This window comes from Taurulus bubalis, assembly GCF_910589615.1.
Source record: "Taurulus bubalis genome assembly, chromosome: 16".
Taxonomy (NCBI): Eukaryota; Metazoa; Chordata; class Actinopteri; order Perciformes; family Cottidae; genus Taurulus; species Taurulus bubalis.
The window spans coordinates 1,552,794-1,577,044 of NC_136604.1; the positions used below are offsets into that span (position 1 = coordinate 1,552,794).

The 24,251-nt window shown below is 42.8% G+C and overlaps 1 protein-coding gene across 1 annotated transcript in view; it reads left to right on the plus strand.

Annotated features, from left to right (window-relative positions):
- Window positions 1-3,244: 3,244 nt before the first annotated feature.
- epb41a (erythrocyte membrane protein band 4.1a) overlaps window positions 3,245-24,251 on the plus strand; it is a gene marked incomplete at both ends in the record, with an annotated part of 45,919 nt that continues 24,912 nt past the window's right edge. Inside the window, 14 exons of the mRNA XM_079231995.1 lie at window positions 3,245-3,559; window positions 6,229-6,549; window positions 7,303-7,407; window positions 7,593-7,635; window positions 7,737-7,812; window positions 8,308-8,526; window positions 9,072-9,159; window positions 12,611-12,763; window positions 12,894-12,991; window positions 13,135-13,310; window positions 16,570-16,814; window positions 17,975-18,049; window positions 18,818-18,865; window positions 20,707-20,769. Coding sequence (XP_079088121.1) covers window positions 3,245-3,559; window positions 6,229-6,549; window positions 7,303-7,407; window positions 7,593-7,635; window positions 7,737-7,812; window positions 8,308-8,526; window positions 9,072-9,159; window positions 12,611-12,763; window positions 12,894-12,991; window positions 13,135-13,310; window positions 16,570-16,814; window positions 17,975-18,049; window positions 18,818-18,865; window positions 20,707-20,769 — 2,025 coding nt within the window. The remainder of the gene's footprint in view (window positions 3,560-6,228; window positions 6,550-7,302; window positions 7,408-7,592; window positions 7,636-7,736; window positions 7,813-8,307; window positions 8,527-9,071; window positions 9,160-12,610; window positions 12,764-12,893; window positions 12,992-13,134; window positions 13,311-16,569; window positions 16,815-17,974; window positions 18,050-18,817; window positions 18,866-20,706; window positions 20,770-24,251) is intronic.

Here is a 24,251-nt window from a genome sequence, read left to right on the forward strand (position 1 = left end):
TGTTCAAAACATCAGCCAAAACAATGCACGGGCCTTTAACTAGCAATTCACATGTTTTTGTTTCATACAGATACCTTCATGCAGTTCATCTTACAAGTGATGATGTCATAGTCATAATCCATGATTTACTGTATGTTCTAGATGTTACTGTGTTGCACATGAACAGAATTGATTATAATCACAATATAAATGTTAAGCGACTGAGGATCTAGAGCAGGGGTGTCCAACTGCGGCCCATTTTTGATTGGCTCGCAGCAGATTCTAAAAATATAATGGATGGATGGATATATACTTTATTCATCCCCAGGGGGAAAATGTGTTCAATGGAGAGAAAGTCACGCAAATGGTAGCTAGCCTGCTAGCTCAACAATCATATTTTTGCCGTGCTAACCAAACACAAGAACATGCTCAGCTCACAGCTGAAGAACCAGCATCAGCTTCTCTCCCTCCTCTGATGTGACGCCATGATAAATAAATGAGTTTATTCGGCTCAACATAACATGTGAGCAAACATTTTCTCTGTTAACTCTGAACAAAAGCCGACTGAAAACCCAAATGACCGACAGCCATGTCTGCGATGTTCTTCGCATCTCAACCATCAAACTATATATATATATATATATATATATATATATATATATATATATATATATATATATATATATATATATATATATATGCCACTTAAACTAGGGTGTTAAACTAGCGGCAATGCAAGAGACTCTTTTCACTGATGCTTCTCTGGACTGAACAGCTGCAGACTCCTCATTCTGTGTTCACCTGCATGCCTGAACAATCCGCCATGGGAACGTGAACTTCTTGTTTGCATGTTTGGTTCTCGTTCTCCACCTGGAGCTGTGGAGCCCACGCTCTCACTGGTTCTGCCCTGTCAGCACTGGTGTGGCTGTGCCAGCATCCACTCAGCCTCTAAAGCTTCACGTGGTGCGAGCCGTGATTTCTGTCCAGCGTTCATCTGCCAGCACACCTTGAAGTGTTGTACAGGGGCCATAAGAACAGTAATATAGCTATATTGGTATGAATATTTACTTTACCGAGCCTTGAGCTGCATCTGCAGATCACTTTCATATTTGTGGTATTCGTTTGTCGGTCACATTTACACCTGTGTGTTGTCGGCGTATGACACACAGCCACACAGACGGTAACACATCCACACACATCTGAATGTCGTGTTTTCTTTAAATAACCACTATAGATGACAATAACAAAGTAAAAAGACAACACTTATAATTGAACATAGTATGTGCTTCTTTGACAACCACAATACCTGCTGGGGAAGGTTCAGAGCTTTATCTTAGCTTCTGTAGGGAGGGTTAGTCCGGACTTGTGACATGGGATGGCACTGGGATGCCTCTGGTCTCTGGTGCGTTCTCAGTGCCTGTCCTGGCCTGAAGGCAGGGTCTGGTCTCACCTCCTGACTGCCCTCCTCACCGACAGATGAAGGGCTCAGATGGTGGCTAGACGAAGCGTGTCAGATATTGTTTCTCAATGCTGTAATTCATTACATTTGTCATGTTTTGTCATATAGCTAATTTGACTTCTGGTTAGTTTAATAGTAAAGCACTGCAACACATTTAATATGTTGTGCATGTAAGTAAGTAAAAAGTGAAATATTCCTCTGAAGTAGAAGTATGAGTAAAGTAGTTTTACTGCTGTCCACCAGCGTTCACATGAACAAAGTAAAGGTTTGGCTGTTGCATCTGCAGCTGGACTCAGGTTTCATACTTCTGCCGATAAGGAAGGCCCACCTCTCTGCAGCTTTCCCTATACTTCATGACGTGCAGGCCTAATGTAGACGTGAGCAGACAGCTCTCATGTGGTCCTGTCGCTGCTCTGAGGGGTGAGAGGTCATGACACGCAGAAAGGAGGAAGGTGTTTGGTCAGACAGCCCAGGGTGACGCGCTGCCATTAGCACCCAGTGCAGTGAGACATGTTCCACCTTGTGGCAGTTGATAGCATGAAGGCAATGGTATACATTTTTTCCAAGTCTATATGTGCTTTTTCAATGATGGCAGTTATTTTGACATTTATTTAAATGATGGAAGTAATGGATGGGTTTTAATAAACAATCTGTGAAGTATAAGGTGTCCTCGAGACAAGACCGGAAGGATTCTAGAAACAAAACAAAAAAACAAAAACAAAAACAAAAACAAATGTACATGTTCATGAATAATAAGATAATAAGAATAATAGCAACAAAGATAACAATCATCATCATCATCATCATCATCATCATCATCATCATCATCATCATAATAGTCATTATATGAATGGATGTTCAATTCAATGCATTATATTTTGTATAGCCCAGAATCACAAATTTGCCTCGGAGGGCTTTACAATCTGTACACATAGACATCTCTGTCCCAGGACCTCACATCGGATCAGGAAAAACTCCCCAAAAAACTGAAAAAAAACTTTCACAGGGAAAAAAGTGGAAATGGAAATTTGAGGCGAGGAAGCACAGAGGCTCCCGGGAAGAAGTAGAGTTATTAATGTGCATTGAAGAGACTTCATCCAAAAGGAAAGAGGAGCTCAGTGTATCAGAGAGAAGAGGAGAGAGGAGCTCAGTGTATCAGAGAGGAGAGGAGAGAGGAGCTCAGTTTATCAGAGAGAAGAGGAGAGAGGAGCTCAGTGTATCAGAGAGAAGAGGAGAGAGGAGCTCAGTTTATCAGAGAGGAGAGGAGAGAGGAGCTCAGTGTATCAGAGAAAAGAGGAGAGAGGAGCTCAGTTTATCAGAGAGAAGAGGAGAGAGGAGCTCAGTTTATCAGAGAGAAGAGGAGAGAGGAGCTCAGTGTATCAGAGAGAAGAGGAGAGGAGCTCAGTGTTTTAGAGAGAAGAGAAGAGAGGAGCTCAGTGTATCAGAGAGAAGAGGAGAGGAGCTCAGTGTTTTAGAGAGAAGAGAAGAGAGGAGCTCAGTGTATCAGAGAGAAGAGGAGAGAGGAGCGAGGAGCTCAGTGAGGAGAGGAGCGAGGAGCTCAGTGTATCCTAAGATACACTTGAGGATATGAATGACTACTTCTGATGCAATGTGTGGATGGGTGGGAATGGGTGGGTAGAAAGTCCATACCATTGACCATAACAGTAATAATAGTCTATAATAATGTCTAATAATAATGGCTCTGTTTTCCACATGTTCTTGGCTTGTCTGAAATGGATTAGGTTGTACACAGGGATATTGTTTTTCTTTTGACTTATTTTGTCCTCTATCTCCACAGCTGTTGCCATGACAACAGACGAGGCGGAGTGTCACCAGAAGAAGCCGAGGCAGCAGGAGGAGGCCGGCCAGGACGCCAGGCCGCCCTCCCCGGAGGAGGAGCAGCTCCGGCCTCGCAACCGCAACTCTACCGGCCGCGGCCTCTCCCGCCTCTTCTCCTCCTTCTTGAAGAGGCGCTCGCAGTGTGAGAACGAGGCGGGAGAGAAGGACGGCAAGGAAGAAGCAGAAGAAGCTAAAGCGCCCATCGCTGACCCGGAACCTGAGCTGAGGACCGAGGGAGAGGCGGCCCTGGACCAGCACTCGGTGAGCAGCGCAGAGGCTCAGGTCAGTCTGCAGCCCTCTGAAGCTCTCTTCACAAGACTGGTCATCACTCAGCAGACATGCTGACTCATGTTTCACTCAGACATGCTTACTCATGTTTCACTCAGACATGCTTACTCGTGTTTCACTCAAACATGTTTACTCATGTTTCACTCAGCAGACATGCTGACTCATGTTTCACTCAGACATGCTTACTCGTGTTTCACTCAAACATGCTTACTCATGTTTCACTCAAACATGCTTACTCATGTTTCATTCAAACATGCTGACTCATGTTTCACTCAAACATGTTTACTCATGTTTCATTCAAACATGCTTACTCATGTTTCACTCAGACATGCTTACTCATGTTTCACTCAGACATGCTTACTCGTGTTTCATTCAAACATGCTTACTCATGTTTCATTCAAACATGCTTACTCGTGTGTCACTCAAACATGCTTACTCGTGTCACTCAAACATGCTTACTCGTGTTTCACTCAGACATGCTTACTCGTGTTTCACTCAAACATGTTTACTCATGTTTCACTCAAACATGTTTACTCATGTTTCATTCAAACATGTTTACTCATGTTTCATTCAAACATGCTTACTCGTGTTTCATTCAAACATGCTTACTCATGTTTCATTCAAACATGCTTACTCGTGTGTCACTCAAACATGCTTACTCGTGTCACTCAAACATGCTTACTCGTGTTTCACTCAAACATGTTTACTCATGTTTCACTCAAACATGTTTACTCATGTTTCATTCAAACATGTTTACTCATGTTTCACTCAGACATGCTTACTCATGTTTCACTCAAACATGCTTACTCATGTTTCACTCAGCCATTCTTACTCATGTTTCACTCAGACATGCTTACTTATGTGTCACTCAAACATGTTTACTCATGTTTCACTAAAACATGTTTACTCATGTTTCACTCAGACATGCTTACTCATGTTTCACAAACATGTTTAGTCATGTATCACTCAGACATGCTTACTCATGTTTCAATTAGACATGCTTACTCATGTTTCACTCAGACATGCTTACTCATGTTTCACAAACATGTTTAGTCATGTATCACTCAGACATGCTTACTCATGTTTCACTCAGACATGCTTACTCATGTTTCAATTAGACATGTTTACTCATGTTTCACTCAGACATGCTTACTCATGTTTCACTCAGACATGCTTACTCATGTTTCACAAACATGTTTAGTCATGTATCACTCAGACATGCTTACTCATGTTTCAATTAGACATGCTTACTCATGTTTCACTCAGACATGCTTACTCATGTTTCAATTAGACATGCTTACTCATGTTTCACTCAGACATGCTTACTCATGTTTCACTCAGACATGTTTACTCATGTTTCACTCAAACATGTTTACTCATGTTTCACTAAAACATGTTTACTCATGTGTCACTCAAACATGTTTACTCATGTGTCACTCAAACATGTTTACTCATGTTTCACTAAAACATGTTTACTCATGTTTCACTAAAACATGTTTACTCATGTTTCACTCAGACATGTTTAGTCATGTTTCACTCAGACATGTTTACTCATGTTTCACTAAAACATGTTTACTCATGTTTCACTAAAACATGTTTACTCATGTTTCACTCAGACATGCTTACTCATGTTTCACTAAAACATGTTTACTCATGTTTCACTAAAACATGTTTACTCATGTTTCACTCAAACATGTTTACTCATGTTTCACTCAGACATGCTTACTCATGTTTCACTAAAACATGTTTACTCATGTTTCACTCAAACATGTTTACTCATGTTTCACTAAAACATGTTTACTCATGTTTCACTAAAACATGTTTACTCATGTTTCACTAAAACATGTTTACTCATGTTTCACTAAAACATGTTTACTCATGTTTCACTAAAACATGTTTACTCATGTTTCACTAAAACATGTTTACTCATGTTTCACTCAAACATGTTTACTCATGTTTCACTCAAACATGTTCACTCATGTTTCACTAAAACATGTTCACTCATGTTTCACTCAGACATGTTTACTCATGTTTCACTAAAACATGTTTACTCATGTTTCACTCAAACATGTTTACTCATGTTTCACTAAAACATGTTTACTCGTGTTTCACTCAAACATGTTTACTCATGTTTCACTCAGCTGACATGCTTACTCATGTTTCATTCAGACATGCTTACTCATGTTTCACTCAGCTGACATGCTTACTCATGTTTCACTCAGCTGACATGCTTACTCATGTTTCACTCAGCTGACATGCTTACTCATGTTTCATTCAGACATGCTTACTCATGTTTCACTCAGCTGACATGTTTACTTATGTTTCAATCAGACATTCTTACTCATGTTTCACTCAGACATGACGGAGAGACCATTTATGTTCTCTCTCGGCTGCATCACTCTCACTGATACATTTTCACTTCTCTCCATTATTTGACTTCAATTTCACATTACCATTCAACAGATAGATGTGTTGTTTATTAGGTTTTGCATGAACAGCATTTATATACATATGAGGTAAATATTCCCTTCATACAAAGACAGAGACATAAGAAGCGACAGTTTGAAGTGTTTAGTCGTAAAACTACAGATCAAAGACTAAATGTTTCACAGGAACATGTGTATGATTGCGTAGACGGCTTTGTAATTGAAGTGTCTTGTCAGGCCGTCCAGGTAGAGAAGAAAGAAGCTGAGGAGGAGGAGGAGGAGGAGGAGGAGGAAGAGGAGGAGGGTGGAAAAGACAAAGCCAACGACAAGGAGAAAGAAGAGGAGGCTGCCCTGGAGAAGGAGGAGGAGAAGGAGAAGAAGGAGGAGGAGGAGGAGGAGGAGGAGAAGGAGTCTGGCCCTGAAGGAGGCAGTCAGAGAGAGGAGGAGGAGAAGATGACAGAGGAATTGGCCAAAGCTCCCAGAGCTCCACGCCGACCCAGGACCATGCAGATCAGGGTAACCCTGCTGGACGACGCTCTCTACGAGTGTGAGCTGGATGTGAGAGCTTTTTCCATCTGTATTCTTTCATATGCACACAAGTACAATTTAAAATGGTTAATTTATTTCATTTTAATATATGCAGCAAGAGGTTTCCTTTAAAAGTATCAGAGCAAATTACGTTTATAGTATTAACATGTCGTACATATGGTCATAGACTGGTTGTATAGCATCCAGGTTGCACCAGCTTCTCTTCATGTACGGTTCAGTTAGATTTGGGCTGCAGGTTTCTCTTGGTCATGGTGAGGGTCAGGGTTAGGGTCATGGTGAGGGTCATGGTGAGGGTCAGGGTGAGGGTCAGGGTGAGGGTCATGGTGAGGGTCAGGGTTAGGGTCATGGTGAGGGTCATGGTGAGGGTCAGGGTTAGGGTCATGGTGAGGGTCAGGGTTAGGGTCATGGTGAGGGTCATGGTGAGGGTCAGGGTGAGGGTCATGGTGAGGGTCAGGGTTAGGGTCATGGTGAGGGTCATGGTGAGGGTCAGGGTTAGGGTCATGGTGAGGGTCAGGGTTAGGGTCATGGTGAGGGTCATGGTGAGGGTCAGGGTGAGGGTCATGATTAGGGTCAGGGTGAGGGTCATGATTAGGGTCAGGGTCAGGGTGAGGGTCATGGTCAGGGGTCAGGGTGAGGGTCAGGGTCAGGGGTCCCTGACAGCTGTCAACTAGTCCAGTAGCAGAAGCGTCATGTCCAGCACAATACTGAATACATTGTCCTTTATGTAATTATTCAGTGTGTTGTTCTCTGCATGTATGTCAGAAACACGCAAAAGGTCAGGAGCTCTTCAAGAAGGTATGTGACCACCTCAACCTGCTGGAGAAGGACTACTATGGCCTGGTCCTCTGGGAGATGGCCACCATGAAGGTGAGCATCATTAGGCAGCGGTCCAACCATTCCGACCTCAGGGTTGGATTATAAGACCATAGTGCAGCTCTTTAAATTAAAATGTCATTGGTGGTTCGAGTAACCTGTGGCCCTCAGTGTTGGAGGACTTCTTACACTGAACAGAGTTTGATGATCTCATGCTACATCCCTCATTTTCTGACCAGACTTGGATGGACCTAACCAAGGAGATCCGCAGGCAGGTACAAGGTGAGTGGACCTTTACCTACAAATGCATTCTCTGTTCTCATTTACATGCTTCTAATTCATGTTAACAGTTATTTCATCACACACTCCTTTTCTTTCTCAAGGTGCCACCTATCATTTCACCTTTAATGTGAAATTCTATCCACCAGACCCAGCCCAACTGTCTGAAGACATAACAAGGTACTACATGGGTTCCTGTGATGTTGTCAACTACTACCTGCTACTATCAGTTTATTGTATCAAATGCCAAATATAGACTGGGTTTATTTCTCCAGATGAGGATACGGATAGGATATGAAAACATTAGGTGGCATATTCAGAGATTTCTGTGATTTCTAAGGTGAATGATGCAGGTGTCTGATCATATAACTAACAAACCAACACAATTAGCACCAACATTAATTAAACTAAAACAATCAATGAAGGAGGGTGTGAAGCAAAAATATATATGTGTTGTCAATATCTGATAACAAGTTCCCATGTTAGTGTTAGACCTCTGGAAGTCAGCCTCAGTGGCTCTAGCCTGCTGAAAAACATTGTTCCATTTCCTTGGAGCTGATTGAATACCAGATTACAATGAAGCCTTTTGAATCAAACATATTGCCATGCAATGACCTTTTATCATGAGTCACAGTTCCATACAGAGTCCAGATGATCCCTCTGTGTGCATTGCAGATACTACCTGTGTCTCCAGCTGCGGAAGGACATCCTGCAGGGCCGCCTTCCCTGCTCCTTTGTCACCCTGTCCCTGCTGGGGTCCTACGCCCTGCAGTCGGAGCTGGGCGAGTACGACCCTGAGGTGCACGGCAACGAATACACCAAGGATATGAAGATGGCCCAGGGCCAGACCAAGGAGCTGGAGGACAAAATGAAGGAGCTGCACCGCACATACAGGTCCAAACTCATTCTTTACCCAATCCACCAATTAAGTGGATTTGTAAAACAAGTATGTTATTAAGTCAAACCCTGTATTCAAAGTGTTACATAAGTAAAAGTACACAAGTCTGCAAAATGCACTTAAGTATCTAGAATAAAAGTACAGATGATGATGGTGCACCTGCCTCGAAAGTATCTCAAATAGTATGAATGGAGTTACTAAGTGATAATGAAAAGATGTGTACTCAGTTATAGCGCTTGAGTAAATGCACCTCACTTTAACTCCTGACTCCTCCCCTCAACTGAACCAACTGCATTAATGCGTTATGTATGAACTACACGTGAACTACATTACCAGGGAAGGCTTGAGTAAAAGATCAATCAGAGGTGAGGGAAGAGACACTTTCCCTGCTCTTCCAAAAAAGTCCATCGTTGAGTGATTTAATGAGAGCTTCCATCCTGATACTAAAATGTAAATGATGTGATTCTGAGCGTTCGTATCACAGCATCTTCACAGTAGCAGGAACAGAGATGTTGTGGATTCCTCTGTGATGTTGTTGCAGGTCAATGAGTCCAGCCCAGGCAGACCTGATGTTCCTGGAGAATGCCAAGAAACTCTCCATGTACGGAGTGGACCTCCACCAGGCCAAGGTGAGCACTGGGAGCAGGACGCAGGTTTGAAGACAGCTGTCTTTGGAAGGCAGCCTGCAGCTGTTATATTTAATCAGCTGACCTGGAGCAGCAGACGAGAGCTCCTCTCCTCTGAGCTCGGGGAAGCATTGCAGAGGAAATATTAGGTGGAATTATATTTCAGTTGACATATCTTTTACAATTAAAAAGTTCTTATTGAATTGTTATGGCGCACTATCAAAAATAAGACTACCGGTATGAATGTTAATGATGAAGTGAATCCAGCCTCTTGTGGTGGTGAACAAGTGTGGGGACAATAAGATTTCTGTCTGATCAGAAGTATGTGTGCTGAGATTTGAACATATAATATAAAAGTATATGAGTATATGAATGAATGTATCATTGAGGTGAATAATTCAATTCAGTTCAGTTTATTTTGTATCGCCCAGAATCACAAATGGCTTTACAATCTGTACTCATAGACTTCCCTGTCCCGGGACCTCTGATGACTCAGCAGAGATAATATGAAAGTAGAGAAGTTGATCTAGAAGAGAATAGTTATTTGAAAGCAATACAGCATGCCTGAGAGCCTTATTACTGCATTATATTTGTAAACTTAGAATTGTCGCCTGGCGCCTGAGCTGAGTGTTATCCTTTACATAAATAAAGACATTTAAACTTGAAAGGGATGCAGACAACTTCCCCCCACTTTCTATGTGTCCCCACCAACTTCATTGTTAAATGTTTGGCAAAGGTCCCAGGAAGTATCAAGTCTTTCTTTAAATCCAAGTATCCGTCATGGATCAACTAGAAGATACAATCCACTTGATCAGCTTCCAATGCTCTGTATTGGCAAATGGATAGATGTAAAAATAAAAGATAAAGCTCATGTTTGGTGCTTTGTCTGTTCGTATTGTAATGCCATGCATCAGAGGAGCCTGGCCTTAACGCAGGGAGATGTGTGACTGCTGAGGTTTCACAGCTGAAATCAGGTCAATCTGTTTATGTGAGAGGGATTAAGCAGCTCTGAAAGGAGGACGGTGCTGCCTCCCTGTGGATGGTGTGAGCAGTACAAGCAAGCTGCGTCATCGTTCCTCAGTTACAGAGTCAGACTGTATTAGAATTTACAATTAACTGGAAAAGCAATAACATGATTATGTTAAAAGTACATTTGTTATTGATATAATTTTAGAGGACTTAAATCCTGTATTGAATCAGCTTACAGAAATCTTCAGAGGACCCTACTATCAAATCCACTTACAACATTTGCAAGTGTCAAAACTAAACTTGAGTTGTAATTAGCACAAACGAAAAGATTCTTTCTTGATCCGCAATTGTGATTTTTATTCTCTGATAATCTGATTAATTTAAAGGGGGCTGGATAAAGAACTATTTAGTTGATTAGCTCCAAAAAACGAAGGAAGAAGATGATCCCTTGTTGATTTAGTTCTGGTTCGGTTCTTGTTTACAAACAAACCCATAAATAAGCATGACGTCATATGGACTGGGACCTATTCCTCGTACCTGGCTTACTAGAGTTAGCTGGATAATTTAATAATAAATATAATCTGATTGATTTGGGTGATGAGACACTTAAAATTAGCCGATACATTTTCCCAACACTTACGCATTTAACCCGTCTGATATTTTGCGATGCTTATGTCTCGCAGTGGAGGCGGCCTTATGCTGCATTCACAACAATCGTTGCGAATATTCGCAAAGCTTTGGATGTGAACGCACCATTAAGACTTTGCCATGATTATGTTCTTACATTCCTCATATGCGTGATCATGATCATCTCCTGCTCGTCAGGGGAGAAAAAAAGAGGTTCCTCTGAGTTTATTTGCCATTGTAGCGTTTGAAGATCAGGGCATCGTTGCTCGACTCCTCTCCCTTTAGAAGAGGACCGTGCACGCGCATTTATCCAGATGACTGACGTCTTGTTAGAATTAGCCAGACTGTTTGAGGGCGGATCAACCTTTGAGGAACCGACATAGCCTGACGTCAACCATCTCGGTAATTTAAGATGGATAACAGGACATTTGATCGACTTTGTTGAACCAGGTACGAGGAAAGGAGCCCTGGTCACTCAATCACTGGACAGTTTTGGTGACATCATCCAGCATTACCCGCACTACATGGACAAAAGAAGGAAAATGTCATTCTGACTGACAGGTCATGCTGCACTTTACCTATTTAATTATCTAAGAGCTCTCCAAGAAATCCCTGATTATGAGAAATATTTGTGCAGACTGGACCTGGACCTGGACCAGGACCAGACTCACCTGTTTAGAATCAGAATCATTTATTGGCCAAGTGCGTTGCACATACAAGGAATTTGACTCGTTGAAAGGTGCATAACAATAAAGATAGACATGAAAACCCTAAAATGAAACAATAATTGATAATATGGTAAACAACAAACAGATAACAGTACTTTACAACAAGTACACATTATAAAATAAAAGTGGTAAGTGTATTTTAATAAGAAAAGATGTGCAAGTATTTGGAGGAAACTGGGGGTGTGAGAGTCAGTCAGTGGGGGTCCTGGTCTTTATAGTCCTGATGTGAGAGTCAGAGTCAGTGGGGGTCCTGGTCTGTGTTGATGAACCGACTGCAGCTGGAAAGAAGCTGTTCTTTTGGGATGAGGTCTTGGTCCTGATGGACCTGCCGGAGGGAAGGGACTCTAACACTTTGTGTTCAGGGTGAGAGCGGTCAGCTACAATCTTACCTGGAGGGTCCAGGGTCCTGGAGGTGAACAAGTCCTGGAGGGACGGCAGATTGCACCATCATTTTCTTTGGCAGGTTGAATTTCTTCAGCTGCCTCAGGAAGAACATCCTCTGCTGGGCCTTCTTGGTGGTGGAGCTGATGTTCAGCTCCCACTTGAGGTCCTGGGTTAGGATGGAGCCCAGGAAGAGGAAGGACTCCACAGCGTCGACGGGGGAGTCACACAGGATGGGAGGGGCGGGTGGGGCTGCGTTCTTTCTGAAGTCCACAACCATCTCCACTGTCTTCAGAGCGTTGACCTCCAGGTTGTTCTGGCTGCACCAGGTCTCCAGGTGGTCAGTCTCCCACCTGTAGGCGGACTCGTCCCCACCAGAGATGAGTCCAATGAGGGTGGTGTCATCCGCGAACTTCAGGAGCTTGACGGACTGGTGACTGGAGGTGCAGCTGTTGGTGTACAGGGAGAAGAGCAGAGGGGAAACGCAGACCTGAGGCTCTCGGTCCAATTCTTTGGGTCCATACCCGAGTTTTACGGACAGCCGAAATGAACAGAATTATACAGGCCTCCCATGACACGGCCTTTAAAAACAAGTTAGGTGTGACTAGAGGCTGAAGAAGCCTTGTGGTGGAACACACCTTAAGAAACTCAACATCTTGCTTTGTGTGTGTTGTACATCCCAGGCTCTCAGAAGGTCTTGGCTTTCTGCTGAAGTGTTGGCTTAATGGGAATCTTTCTGCCTCTGCTAGGATCTGGATGGTGTTGACATCATGCTGGGGGTTTGCTCCAGTGGCCTGATGGTTTACAAAGACAAACTGAGGATCAACCGTTTCCCCTGGCCCAAAGTCCTCAAGGTCTCCTACAAACGCAGCAGCTTCTTCATCAAGATAAGACCCTCGGAGGTACAGGCTGTCTTCATATGCACAAATATCCATCCACTATTGATTACAACTCACCCTAACCATGAATGACACCATAAGGCTAATTGTATCAGTCATCTTTTTAGCAGGTTTGTTTTTCTTGTTTCAACAGGTGGAACATTATGAGAGTGCAATTGGCTTCAAACTACCCAATTACAAGGCAGCCAAGAAGCTGTGGAAAGTGTGTGTAGAACATCACACCTTCTTTAGGTAGGGTGTGGTCCTCTTGAAGTCCCTTTGTTCTCATGACTGTGCAGCGTTTAAGGAACTGTGGGCATTTTGCTAAATATGCGTGTTTGCTGCCTGACCCAGAGTCAGATCAGAAGATCAGTATCAGTGATCTTTGTCTGCAGGCTGACTTCCACTGAGATGGCTACCACTCCCAGGACGTTCATGGCGTTGGGCTCTAAGTTCCGCTACAGCGGTCGTACTCAGGCTCAGACCAGACAGGCGAGCTCTCTGATCGACAGACCAGCTCCTCTGTTCCAGCGCTCCTCCAGCAAGAGGAACTCTCGCAGCCTGGATGGAGGTACTGTGTGTGTGTGTGTGTGTGTGTGTGTGTGTGTGTGTGTGTGTGTGTGTGTGTGTGTGTGTCTGTGTGTGTGTGTGTGTGTGTGTGTGTGTTGAAAATATGTTATATATGTTTTAACCTCCCTCTTGTGTTAGTGTCGGCACCGACCCGTCATAGGTTTTAAATGCATAAAGGAACCACATAAAATGTGTTTATTGCATCAAGGCTGTTTGACTTTGTCAGGAACCTCTATTTCAACAAAATAAACCCAAAATATAAAAAATATATAAAATGTAAATTAAAAATTGTTCTAATACCCCTCAGTAATAATCAGGTAACACAACAACCTTTTATTTATTTATATGATTCTCTTGAGGTTCATTTGACCCTTGTTTTAATTGAAATGGAGCTATCCTGACAAAGAAAAGGCCCACACCAAACATATTAAAACATACAACAATATGTTCATGGTTAAGGAAGGAAAGATAATTGTTTTTAGTGTATTTTACAGCTGATTTAAGACATGCGTCGGCACCGACCCGTTAACACAAGAGATGCTAACAGAAAGCTAACACAAGAGGAAGGTTAAACATAGTGACATCATATCAAAAAGTGGCATTTAAAGGGTTAACTTTTTTATTTTTAATTAACATGAATATTTGGTAGTTATGGTCAGGACTAATGTTGGTTGAAAGAATTACTCAGTGAAAGTGAAAAATAATATGTAGTATTTTATAGCAGGGACATGTATTATTACTATGTTGTCCCTTTTTTCTGACACTGCACCAAAAATACCATACATTGACATATCTGTGTGAACATACCTGTGATAATAATGACCGTCTTTGACCTTCTGGTGGTGCTAGTTAAAAGATCACCGACGTTATTAGGGTTCATCTTTTAGGCAACATGAATGGAAATTAATGGCTTGATTACCATGAAATTTGTCGTCAATTCTCCTGATCCCACTGGAGGTTTTGTTGAGCCAGACCTCTCCACTGTGTAGATGAGATGTTATATAATGTGTTGAATTTAATCTCGTAAATGCCTTCAGAGTTAATGATCACATTCATGCGCTCAAGCAGGTTTACACTAACGGCCTCACATCTGGTGCCACTAATATATATATACATATGTTGCTGTTTGGCTCATCCTGTGTGCAGGTGTACAGCACTGCTGCCCATCAGATGCACTACGGCTCATATTCTCTTAGACTACATTGTCCACCAACAAATGTTTCAAACTTTTGACAATCTGACTCTTGAAAAATGCATAAAATAAGTTAATGTCTGCAGGTAAGAAATAAATAATACTCAGATATTACCCACCCTTGTTTTCACGAAGATTGCGAAGGTTTTCATCCTCATACTAGAACTGGGTTTTCTCCTCAACCACAAGGGCTATTTTAATAATGTAAAGTGCTACAATACAGAAACCCTTGTGAGATTTTTTAATCTGTGTACATAGCAGTATATGTGTTACTGGTTAAAGTTTAATGAAGACTGAACACAGAAAAAATTTAAAAAAAACATCCGGGATAAATAAACCACCCTGTGGACAAGCCTCGGGGGTCAGGTGCTATGTAGACCGGGCGGTGGGTCGGGCAGGGGACCTGGGGAGCCAATCGCCTGCAGCATAGACTAGCTCTTGGGACGTGGAAAGAGCCGGAGGTGGTGCAGGAGGTGGAGCGGTACCAGCTAGATATAGTTGGGCTCACCTCCACGCACAGCATGGGCTCTGGAACCAAGCTCCTGGAGAAGGGTTGGACTTTGGATCGAGCCCCCGGCTGAGCGTCGCCGTGTTGGAGTTTTCCCTGGAGAACGAGAGGCTCGCCTCCCTGCGCCTACGGGTTGCGGGGAGTAAGGCTCTGACTGCTGCGGCTGTTTCTCCTTCTGGGAGTCGGTGGGACGGTCCTGGGACGCCCGCCGACTCCAGAGTTCTCCTGGAGACGTCACGCTCACGTGGGCAATGACGGAGAAACCTGGCGGGGTGATGGGGAGGAACGGCCTGCTGATCTGAACCCCAACGGGGTTTCGTTATTGGACTTCTGTGATCGCCACAGTTTGTCCATAACAAACTTCATGCAATGATTGGTCACTTTCCATGTTTACAGCACCATGAATGCCTTCCAGGAGGATTCATTGAAAATGTTTTTTTCATATTTTAGCATTGCTAGGTGTACAGAGGATATACAGTAGGCAGGATTTGAACTTCTCTCAAGCTCTTTTTTCATTCTTTACACTCCTACTATCATCCTCTTTTTGTGCAACACCAAAACAGAGATCTACCTGGAAGTGTTCAAGGTTATCCTCACGTAGAAACAGTTCTGCTTTGGTCAAATGAGACGTTGTTCTAATTAGTTTGTTTCACACAGCCTACGTAGATGTCGGCTGCAGACTCACATGAAGCTCAAGTGGAAGTTCAGTCAGGAAGACTCTCTTTGCACTTCCTGTTCATTCATAATCTCTCAGTCTCTATTTCTCCATCAACTGATTGTGGGCGTTCCCTTTCAATCAACCAACCAGTTGCTTCACATCACACCTCACATCGGGTTACAGCAACTCCTTCTTCACCTCCACCACCAGTGTCTGGACTCCAGGGGGATTCTGCCTTGACCTCAGCATCACTGCCCCTTTATTAGCCCATTTCAGGATGGAGTCCAATCGCCAAAGACTTTGCACTATTCAAATGTTATGCAAATGTATTACATTCTAAACAAGTCTCTCCTGACTTACCTGGTAGGACACTCACTACATGAACTCCAGCATTCTCCACATTTGCCTCAATGCTATCTGCGGGGCAGAACATACAGCATGGTCAGCTGGGAACGTATGAAGTCACATGCTTGGTGTTTATTCTCACCAAATCAGGCATTGCAGTGATTAGCAGGGTTCCCTGGGGGTGGACATCAGTGAGGACCTCTCGTGGACAGCCAACACAAAATCACTGATAACGAAAGCACAGAGGCTCCTCTTCCTCTGAAAACTGAGGATAGCAAGAAGCCCCCCAATCATCATGTGCACCTTTTACCGTGGCACCATTGAGAGTTTGACAGATTTTATTGTTGGAGGTGAATGAAAGTGTAATCTAATGTAGACAAGAATCCACAGGAAGTTTAGAGAGGGCATGCTGGAAACTGGGCCTAACATACATAAAAGTCAGTTAAGTTTTTGATTTGAACCTTTAGATATATTTAAAGAACCTGCAGATACCACTATAATACATCCTTTGGTTTTCTTTCTTAAAGTGAGCTGTCTTTCCTCTCTGTCTAATCCAGCCATGGCATCCACTCCTGACAATAAGTCCACTCGTCCAGTCAGCGCCCCCGTCATGTCCCCAGTGTCTCCTGGGGAGGCGGCTCCCTCGCCGCTGCTGCCCACCCTGCTTCGCTCGGACCACAACCGCACCACGACCAGAGGCCATCGCTCTGCAGACAGGAAAGCAGAGGTGAAGGCACAGGGTCAGCCAGCGGAAAACACCAAGAGCCGCAGCCCCAGACCAGAGTCCACTCCAGAACTCAAGGTAGGGTCACAGTCCAGTTTGGATTCTATTCTTTATTGAAGAAAAGAGGGGACTTATAGGGCATCTATAATCAGAGGTCAGGGAAGCGGCCAAGAACGAAATACAGTCTTTGTCTCACTGGTCAAATGAGCTATTAAGTCATGAAAATACATCATTGTCCCATGCATGCACTGTGTGCCATGTAGTTTACCACCATTGAGGGTGTGAGTTTGTAGGATAGTTAATTTATGTCAAAGTACTGATAGATCCATGCTCACAGCCACTGGACTTATCGCTGTTTACAGAATTGTAATTTGCCTTCCTTCACAGGTGGAAAGATTTTACAAACATTGTTCTATTTCCGTTTTTCTGACTGCCAGAGACAGTGCTAAACTCTGGATGTTGTCCATCTCGCCAAGCGCAGGTCGAGTATTTCATACAAATTAATTCACATATGACCTTGGATGACGTAGGACAGTCAGCCCATGTCTTCACATTCCTTTATCTTCTCACACTGAAACTAAAAGCTTTGAAAAAGCAGAGGACCAGTGTATCTTCACTAGCTGCCCTGTAGCCGCTTAGTCACGGGTTCATCCTCTTAGGTAACCTGACTCGCTAACAGACTGAGCATTACAAAATGACTAGGAAAGTACAAATTCTATATTGTTAACTTTAAGTAAGTTCATTTTTTGAGAGGATCCTGTTTTCGGGTTTCTTGTAAAGTGTTTGATTGGCAAGCCTTGCATCAGAATTACAGTAGCTGGTAGTCGCCGTATATTTATTTTATTTTTTTTATTTTTTTCTCTGCTGTGAGGAGCTCCACAGATCACGCGATGGATCACATTCAGTGTTAAGCGCAGCCTCTGGCAGTCATCCAGAAGACATAGAACCGTAGTTACATAGCCCCTGTTTTATTGCTACTGTTTTCAACACTTTTTAACCCTCCAAACTGTACATATTCCCTTTGTTGAATCCATGTCTTCATCAGGGGCCCTAATAAATAAAGTCTATGTGCGGTCCACCTCTTTCCACCAAGAGTTCCAAGGCTGATGGGTTGAGGTGTTTCTTTATTTTAAAGTTCTGTTTTAATTCTTAATAGAAACAGAAGTGTTCTGTGGCATGTTTAGCCCTGGTTGTGCCTGGATGTGACCGTGATGTGTGAGCTTTGTCTGTGCTAGCAGTCAGTGGCCCGGAGAGAGCGGAGGCACTCCCCCTCTGTGACCACCGCCAATGGGGAAAGAGAGAAAAAGAGCCAGGTTGGTTTGCTGGACGCATGGCGGACCGAACCAGAGAGGAACCACCTGAAACTAGACACAAAGTAGAAATAAACATCTATACAATATACTATGTAAGAAACGAGGGCAATGCCGAACAGAATATAGCTACATTATGGTGAGCACTAATATTTTGAAAAACAGGGATACAAAACAACATTCGCTATATCTTTCAGGGTAAAAACAATCAAAGACTAATGTATATGTCAGTATAATGTATATTTCCACAGCATTAGTCCCAACAGCACAGTATGTCACACTCATTACTCTGCATATTATTTCCAGTTGTTTTTATTTTGCAGTTTTTATTTAATCAGGTTGTTGTAGGAATTACTAAGGAATTTGAGAGCGCTGACCAAGTTATACTGTAGCGTGTAACTCAGTCAATCCAAAGAATGGCAGAGGAGAAGGACTGAATTCACTCATGAATTAAAACAGTATTTCTTCTAAAAAGTGAAATGCTGGAGTGATGTGAAAATAACCTTCAATAGAACACATTGTTCATTTGTTCTTAGAAACCTGCCTTTATTTATTCATGGCAGCCACTGGCAGGTCATCATTTTAATGCGTTTTTTTATTTGAGAATTTACAGCACACCATTCAAAATGTTTCCTTATGATTACAATGTGTTGGACTAGCAGCACTTTGTTTCAGTGCGAATGGGACGTGAAGTTGTTTTACAAATGGTTTGTCAGAATGAAATGGGACTTAACATCCAATAACTGTGTGTTTCCTCTGATGGTGGAGCAGCACTCTCCTCAGGACAAAACAAAGATGGAGATGGTGCGAGTGAGGAAGGTTAGCATGCTGACTCAGCATCCTTATCCCGTCCCCAGTTACACATGAAGAGACTTTTCATTTGCTTGCCTGCTGTCTGCCGGTGCTGCTTTTCAGTGGAGAGACCAAGTGTCTTGACTGCTTTATGATTTCTGGCTGTTTGTGTCTTGTGAAGGCTTTTCCATGTCCAAGGAGAAACCACTCCATTCTGCAAGTTATTACTAAAAGGTCTAGTGTGTAGGATTTGGTGGCATCTAGTGGTGAGGTTGCAGATTGCAATCAACTGAAACTTCTCCCATGTGCCCAAGTGTGTAAGAAGAACTACGGTGGCCGACGAACAAACAGGGAAATAGGATGTCCCTCTGTTTGGTTGGTCCGTTCTTGGTTTCTTAGAAACATGCCAGCCCCCACAAGGTATACATATCTAAAGTAACAAACACACAGGTGATTATACACTATGGAAAACATAATACATATATATATATATATATATATATATATATATATATATATATATATATATGTATATATATGTATATATGTATATTCCATTTCTGCCAATAGTGCCCCCTAAATGTTACACACTGTTCCTTTAAGTCATCGTCATTCACTGCAATTTCTTGCAAAAAAGTGTTTTTCTTGTATATAACAAGGTTCCTCCTTCTGCAGAAGCAGATTTGCAGGTATATTGTGAACAACATGATGTTTGTAAGAGGGAGGATACCTTTTGGTTTGACATGCTGATGGAATCAGTCTCTCCAGGATGTTACTGATGTTTCTGACACCAGAACTGTTTGACGATACAGTGGCTTTGTGTGTGAAACAATTTAAAGCTTTGTAGGAACATAAGCAGAATTGGAAAATTAAAAAAATATTCTAATTATTATGACTTCTTATAGTATGGCTAGTATATTCAAGTCAGCAGCATTACTTGTCTATGAAGTATCTAGACGTGCTTGTTTGTGTCATGGTGGGAACAGACACATAAGTTAACATTCAATAGTAATGTTTGAGAGTCTGGTAATAATACAATAATCTGTTCTCACATTAACCCATGATATAAAGGAATATGTTCAAAGGGAGGCTACATTTGGCCATATGTTCTTATTTTGACCAGGGTGCGTATGCATGCTGGAGTATTGGGGCTAGACACCATCATGCATGAGAATTAAGCCGTAACAGTACAACAAAAGTTGTGATATTTTAAGAATAAAGTCATAATTTTATGCAAAAAGATGGCAGTTGATTAAGTTCCCCATAATAAACAGATGCCAGCCCGTGTGCCACATGGGGGATGTGATCACCAAGAAACTCTTTATGACCATACTGAAATGAAAGCATTGACATCTTGACAGTTTCCTCTACGTTTACAATATGAGAAGAGGACAACTCAGGACCTCTATGGACACACACACTACACACACACTACACACGACACACACACTACACACTACACACACGACACACGACACACACTATAAACACAACGTGTTGGCAAGTTATTCACCACATCAGGGATGATTTGTGTGAACGTTGCTATTTCAGTGCACATTCCTGGAGTGACACACAGCTGGTCTGGTCTCTGCACTGCAGCAGCCTTCATTCATAGCATGTGACTTCACTCACATCAGCGAGTGTGTGTGTGCCTGCGCCTCACACACACACCACCCTGTGCAGCTGAATGCCTCACGTTCCCTAAGCTGAGCACATGGGAGCTGTAGCTCTTGTGTTGCGTGGTTCATGTCATCCCCATGGTCAGTGCTGCTGCTCATTGAATCCCATTGCAGATGAAATACGAAAATGTTTTAAATAACTCTGAATTATTTCCAACCAGCTCTTCCTTTTTTCCTGATCTTCCACAGAAAAGAGCAAAGAAACTTGAGGGTGAAACTATTTATATCAGACATAGCAATTTAATGTTGGAGGTTTGTATCTTCAGTCTTCAGATCTCTGTCTGCATGCTGCTGTTGGTTTCCTTTTTGCTTTGACACGTGGTTTCTCTTCATGTCTTGTTTTCAGCTAAACCCTAAAGGCTTGGCATGCACCATTTTCCTCTCTGATTCTCATGCAAGTAGCTTCACTTCATGTTGGCATCGTCTCTGTCTTTCATGTTGTCATTGTGTGAAGTATATGATTGGGAAAGGTGTTCAAGTTTAAACTGGTACTGCAGCTTGGCCGTCGGGCCGAATGAACACCACATTAGGTCCATGGTCTGAGATATGAATTATGATATTGTCTCACAATACACTTGCTGTTGAAGTTGAAAGAAGATATTTTTTACTCACAAAACCAAATGCACTCTGTATCAATCAGTCTGTATTAAATATAAAAAAGCATTCAGTACTATAATAAATACGTGATATCTTCAGTCAGGGGATTGATATAATGATTTAAAAATGATGGACAAACCCTTTCCCTGCTGGAAAATGTTAGTTTTTTAAAATTCCTTTTAAGCCCAAGCCGGGATAATCCTGAGGACCAGCTTCCAATTAGAGAGACAGAAAGAGCCTCATTGGTTTGTTTTCCTGTTTTGAAAGTTGATTCACGTTTTATTAAAAAGCCACCCTGTTGAATCCTGCCAGTGGATGAAGAAAAGACACCTGTTCCTTCTGAACCGGTGATGAAGTGTTTAGACTCTACAAGAGAAGGGGAGGGAGATGCTGTCATGATTGAGCATGAGAGCATGTGAGGGTGGAGTTGATGGCACATGGATGAGATCTAAAGTTCGGGCCTAAACATGTCTAGTCTCCACACTGAACTTGTGCTAGAGCTTCATTTGGACTTCAGAGTTCAGCTCTTTGACAAACTGATAGCAGGCCGTAAAGCCGTCAAAGGGAGCTCTTCCTTTTCCTGTTTCCTGTAAGTCTGAAGGACTTGTCACGACCACCTCCCAGCAGGGAACCCTCTGGTGCTACCGGTTAGTCCCTATGTATGAGAAGATGTTCACATGTATGCTAGTGAAGCCCTGGACAACACCTTGACCTGACCAATGAATCAACCTTTACCAGCGGAGCTCGTCATGTGTTGTAGGATGTGAGCGTGTGCTGATTCAGAGTACCTTTAGTAGCTCGTCTGCTGCTCGGCCTCCATGTATGGATCCTTTTCAGGGCCACATCTGTCTTGTCAAAGCAGGAGAAGCACAGGTGTAAAACCATTCATCCCATTAGGTTTCCTAGTAAGCCCTGTCAGTGAGGCAGCATCCTGGCTCCTCTAAATGGAATGCAGCCAACATTCATTCTGCCTGCTTTGAGTCAAATGTCAGCTCTGAAAAGGATCCAAAAGACAGACCATTAGAAAACAAACCACCTTTCCCAGTCATCTATGTCTCAGTGATGTCACTAACAGACTGTGGATGTTCGTCATCGGTCTTCATGGACCTTCATTGTATTGTCTTCATGAACAGAACTCTCTAACAATGCTGTACCTGTGATCGTGCCTCTGTGCTGCTGATCCTCTCAGAGAGGGACAGCTTGAACATATGACAGTGAAGCCCTGTTGTGATTTATGAATAGATGTTCCCATGAATCAAAGGGCCCCATGGGTAAAAAGGGACCCTCAATGTGACAAACCCTCAGGGAGTATTGTTAATATTGTTATTAATCTCTGCCGCTCCACAGAGCCGCTCAGTTTGGGTTTTACATCTAAACTACAGCTGGGCTCTTGGTACCACCTCAGCCTGCTTCTTCTTATGAAGCAGTGTTTTAAATAGTTTCCCCACTACTTGGTGGGCACTACCCAACTGCTCTTTCACATGAATTCACAAGAATAAAACAACAGTTAGCAGCTCCAGGACATGTTTAACCTAGCTTAGCTTCAGAGCATTGCATCCTTGTTAAAATGTTTGATCATGAAGGAAAGAATAAGAATGCTTTCATGGTTATAATTCCATGAGGTAAAAAGGAGGAAGTCTGCACACTGAATGCAAACATCCAACGTTGTTTCTTCAAGATCTCCAGGCCTCAGTTATTGCAGCCTCCCTTTGCCAAGGTCACGTCCCCTTTAATGCATGGTAGGGGGGTGAACACGTGACCCAGGATCTGAGACCAGCCCTCCATCCAGATCCTTCAGGTTCAGAGGGCGATGCTTGTGGACCCTCTTCAGCTCGTCCCACACAGTATTTATGTGGACTGTGATGACCATGTGGTCAATGAGCCGTTTCAGTCAGTGTCCAAGAAAAGGATTCCATTTGACTTTCCATTCTCATTGTTTGAACAAGGAATGGACAATTGGTGTCTATGCACATGAAACCAGCAGATGATTTCACCTGCCGTAACATGAGCTGTTCTGTGCATTCTCACAAGATGTCCATACCGACCACCACTTCACTGAGGTGCTTCTTTCTATTCTGTATTCTGTCTACCCCAAACCCACCTCTGTTGTGGCCAATATTAACTTTATTTACTGTTATTTTTTGTCTCATCTGACCTCATAACCCTCTGATGGTCCCAGCAACGTTTAGTAAACTAGCTTTAGTGACATTTGGTGACATTCAAACCACAAGACTCCACTAATCCTTGGAGATTCCTTCGCCAGTCCAACCATCCTCCTCACAGCACGTAGTTCAGGAGGCCTCCATGTACGCTGGCTGATTCTCAACATCTAATGCTTTAGACCTCTTCATTATTGCCTAATACTCATCAACCTTTTACCTCACATGATCACTGTATTCTCAGGTCGTTCACATAGATGAATGACCAAGGGAATGCTACCTCATATTAATACCATGCTCCTTATCAAACAGGTGAACTTAAACATGTCAAATACAACTGGAAAGAAACTTCAGCTGATCTTAACTAAAGGGTGATGATACTTGACCTTGGAAACAGCAGAACAAAATGTATATAATGTTGTGATTTTACATAAATAGCTTCAGCCTCATTATTTCATGAACTCCCATTTTTGGGAGCTTGCAATATTCAGTGTACAGACGACTCTCCTGTTCCTTCGTGGCCGTTCACCTTCCTTGCTTTGGTTTGGTCCGCCTGTCATTCAACACCTCTTGGTCTTGATGAAAGCCTCAAGAGAGCCAGCCAGCTGGTGCCTCTCCGCTATCAGGAGACTTCCTCTGTGCTTCATTCGTGTTATCATGACCCAGACCAGGAAGATTTAGAAATAGCTGTATACTCTGCTGCTGGGCTGAAACATAGATCCCAGACCACAGGAGACGGATGACGACTCCTCTCATGGCGGTCTAAACAAAGTCTTCCTCCATGACCTCAGCATGCCTGTGAGAGTAGACGGGCTCAACACAGGAGAACACAGAGCCACATCGTCAACATATTGAAGGGTGGCAGAGAGTTCTTAAAACTTAATTTTCCAATCTGTGTGATTCATCATTTTCTATCCATTTGTCATCTTTCTTTAACCATACAGATGTTTATTTTATTTTCACTTCCTATTCCGGCTG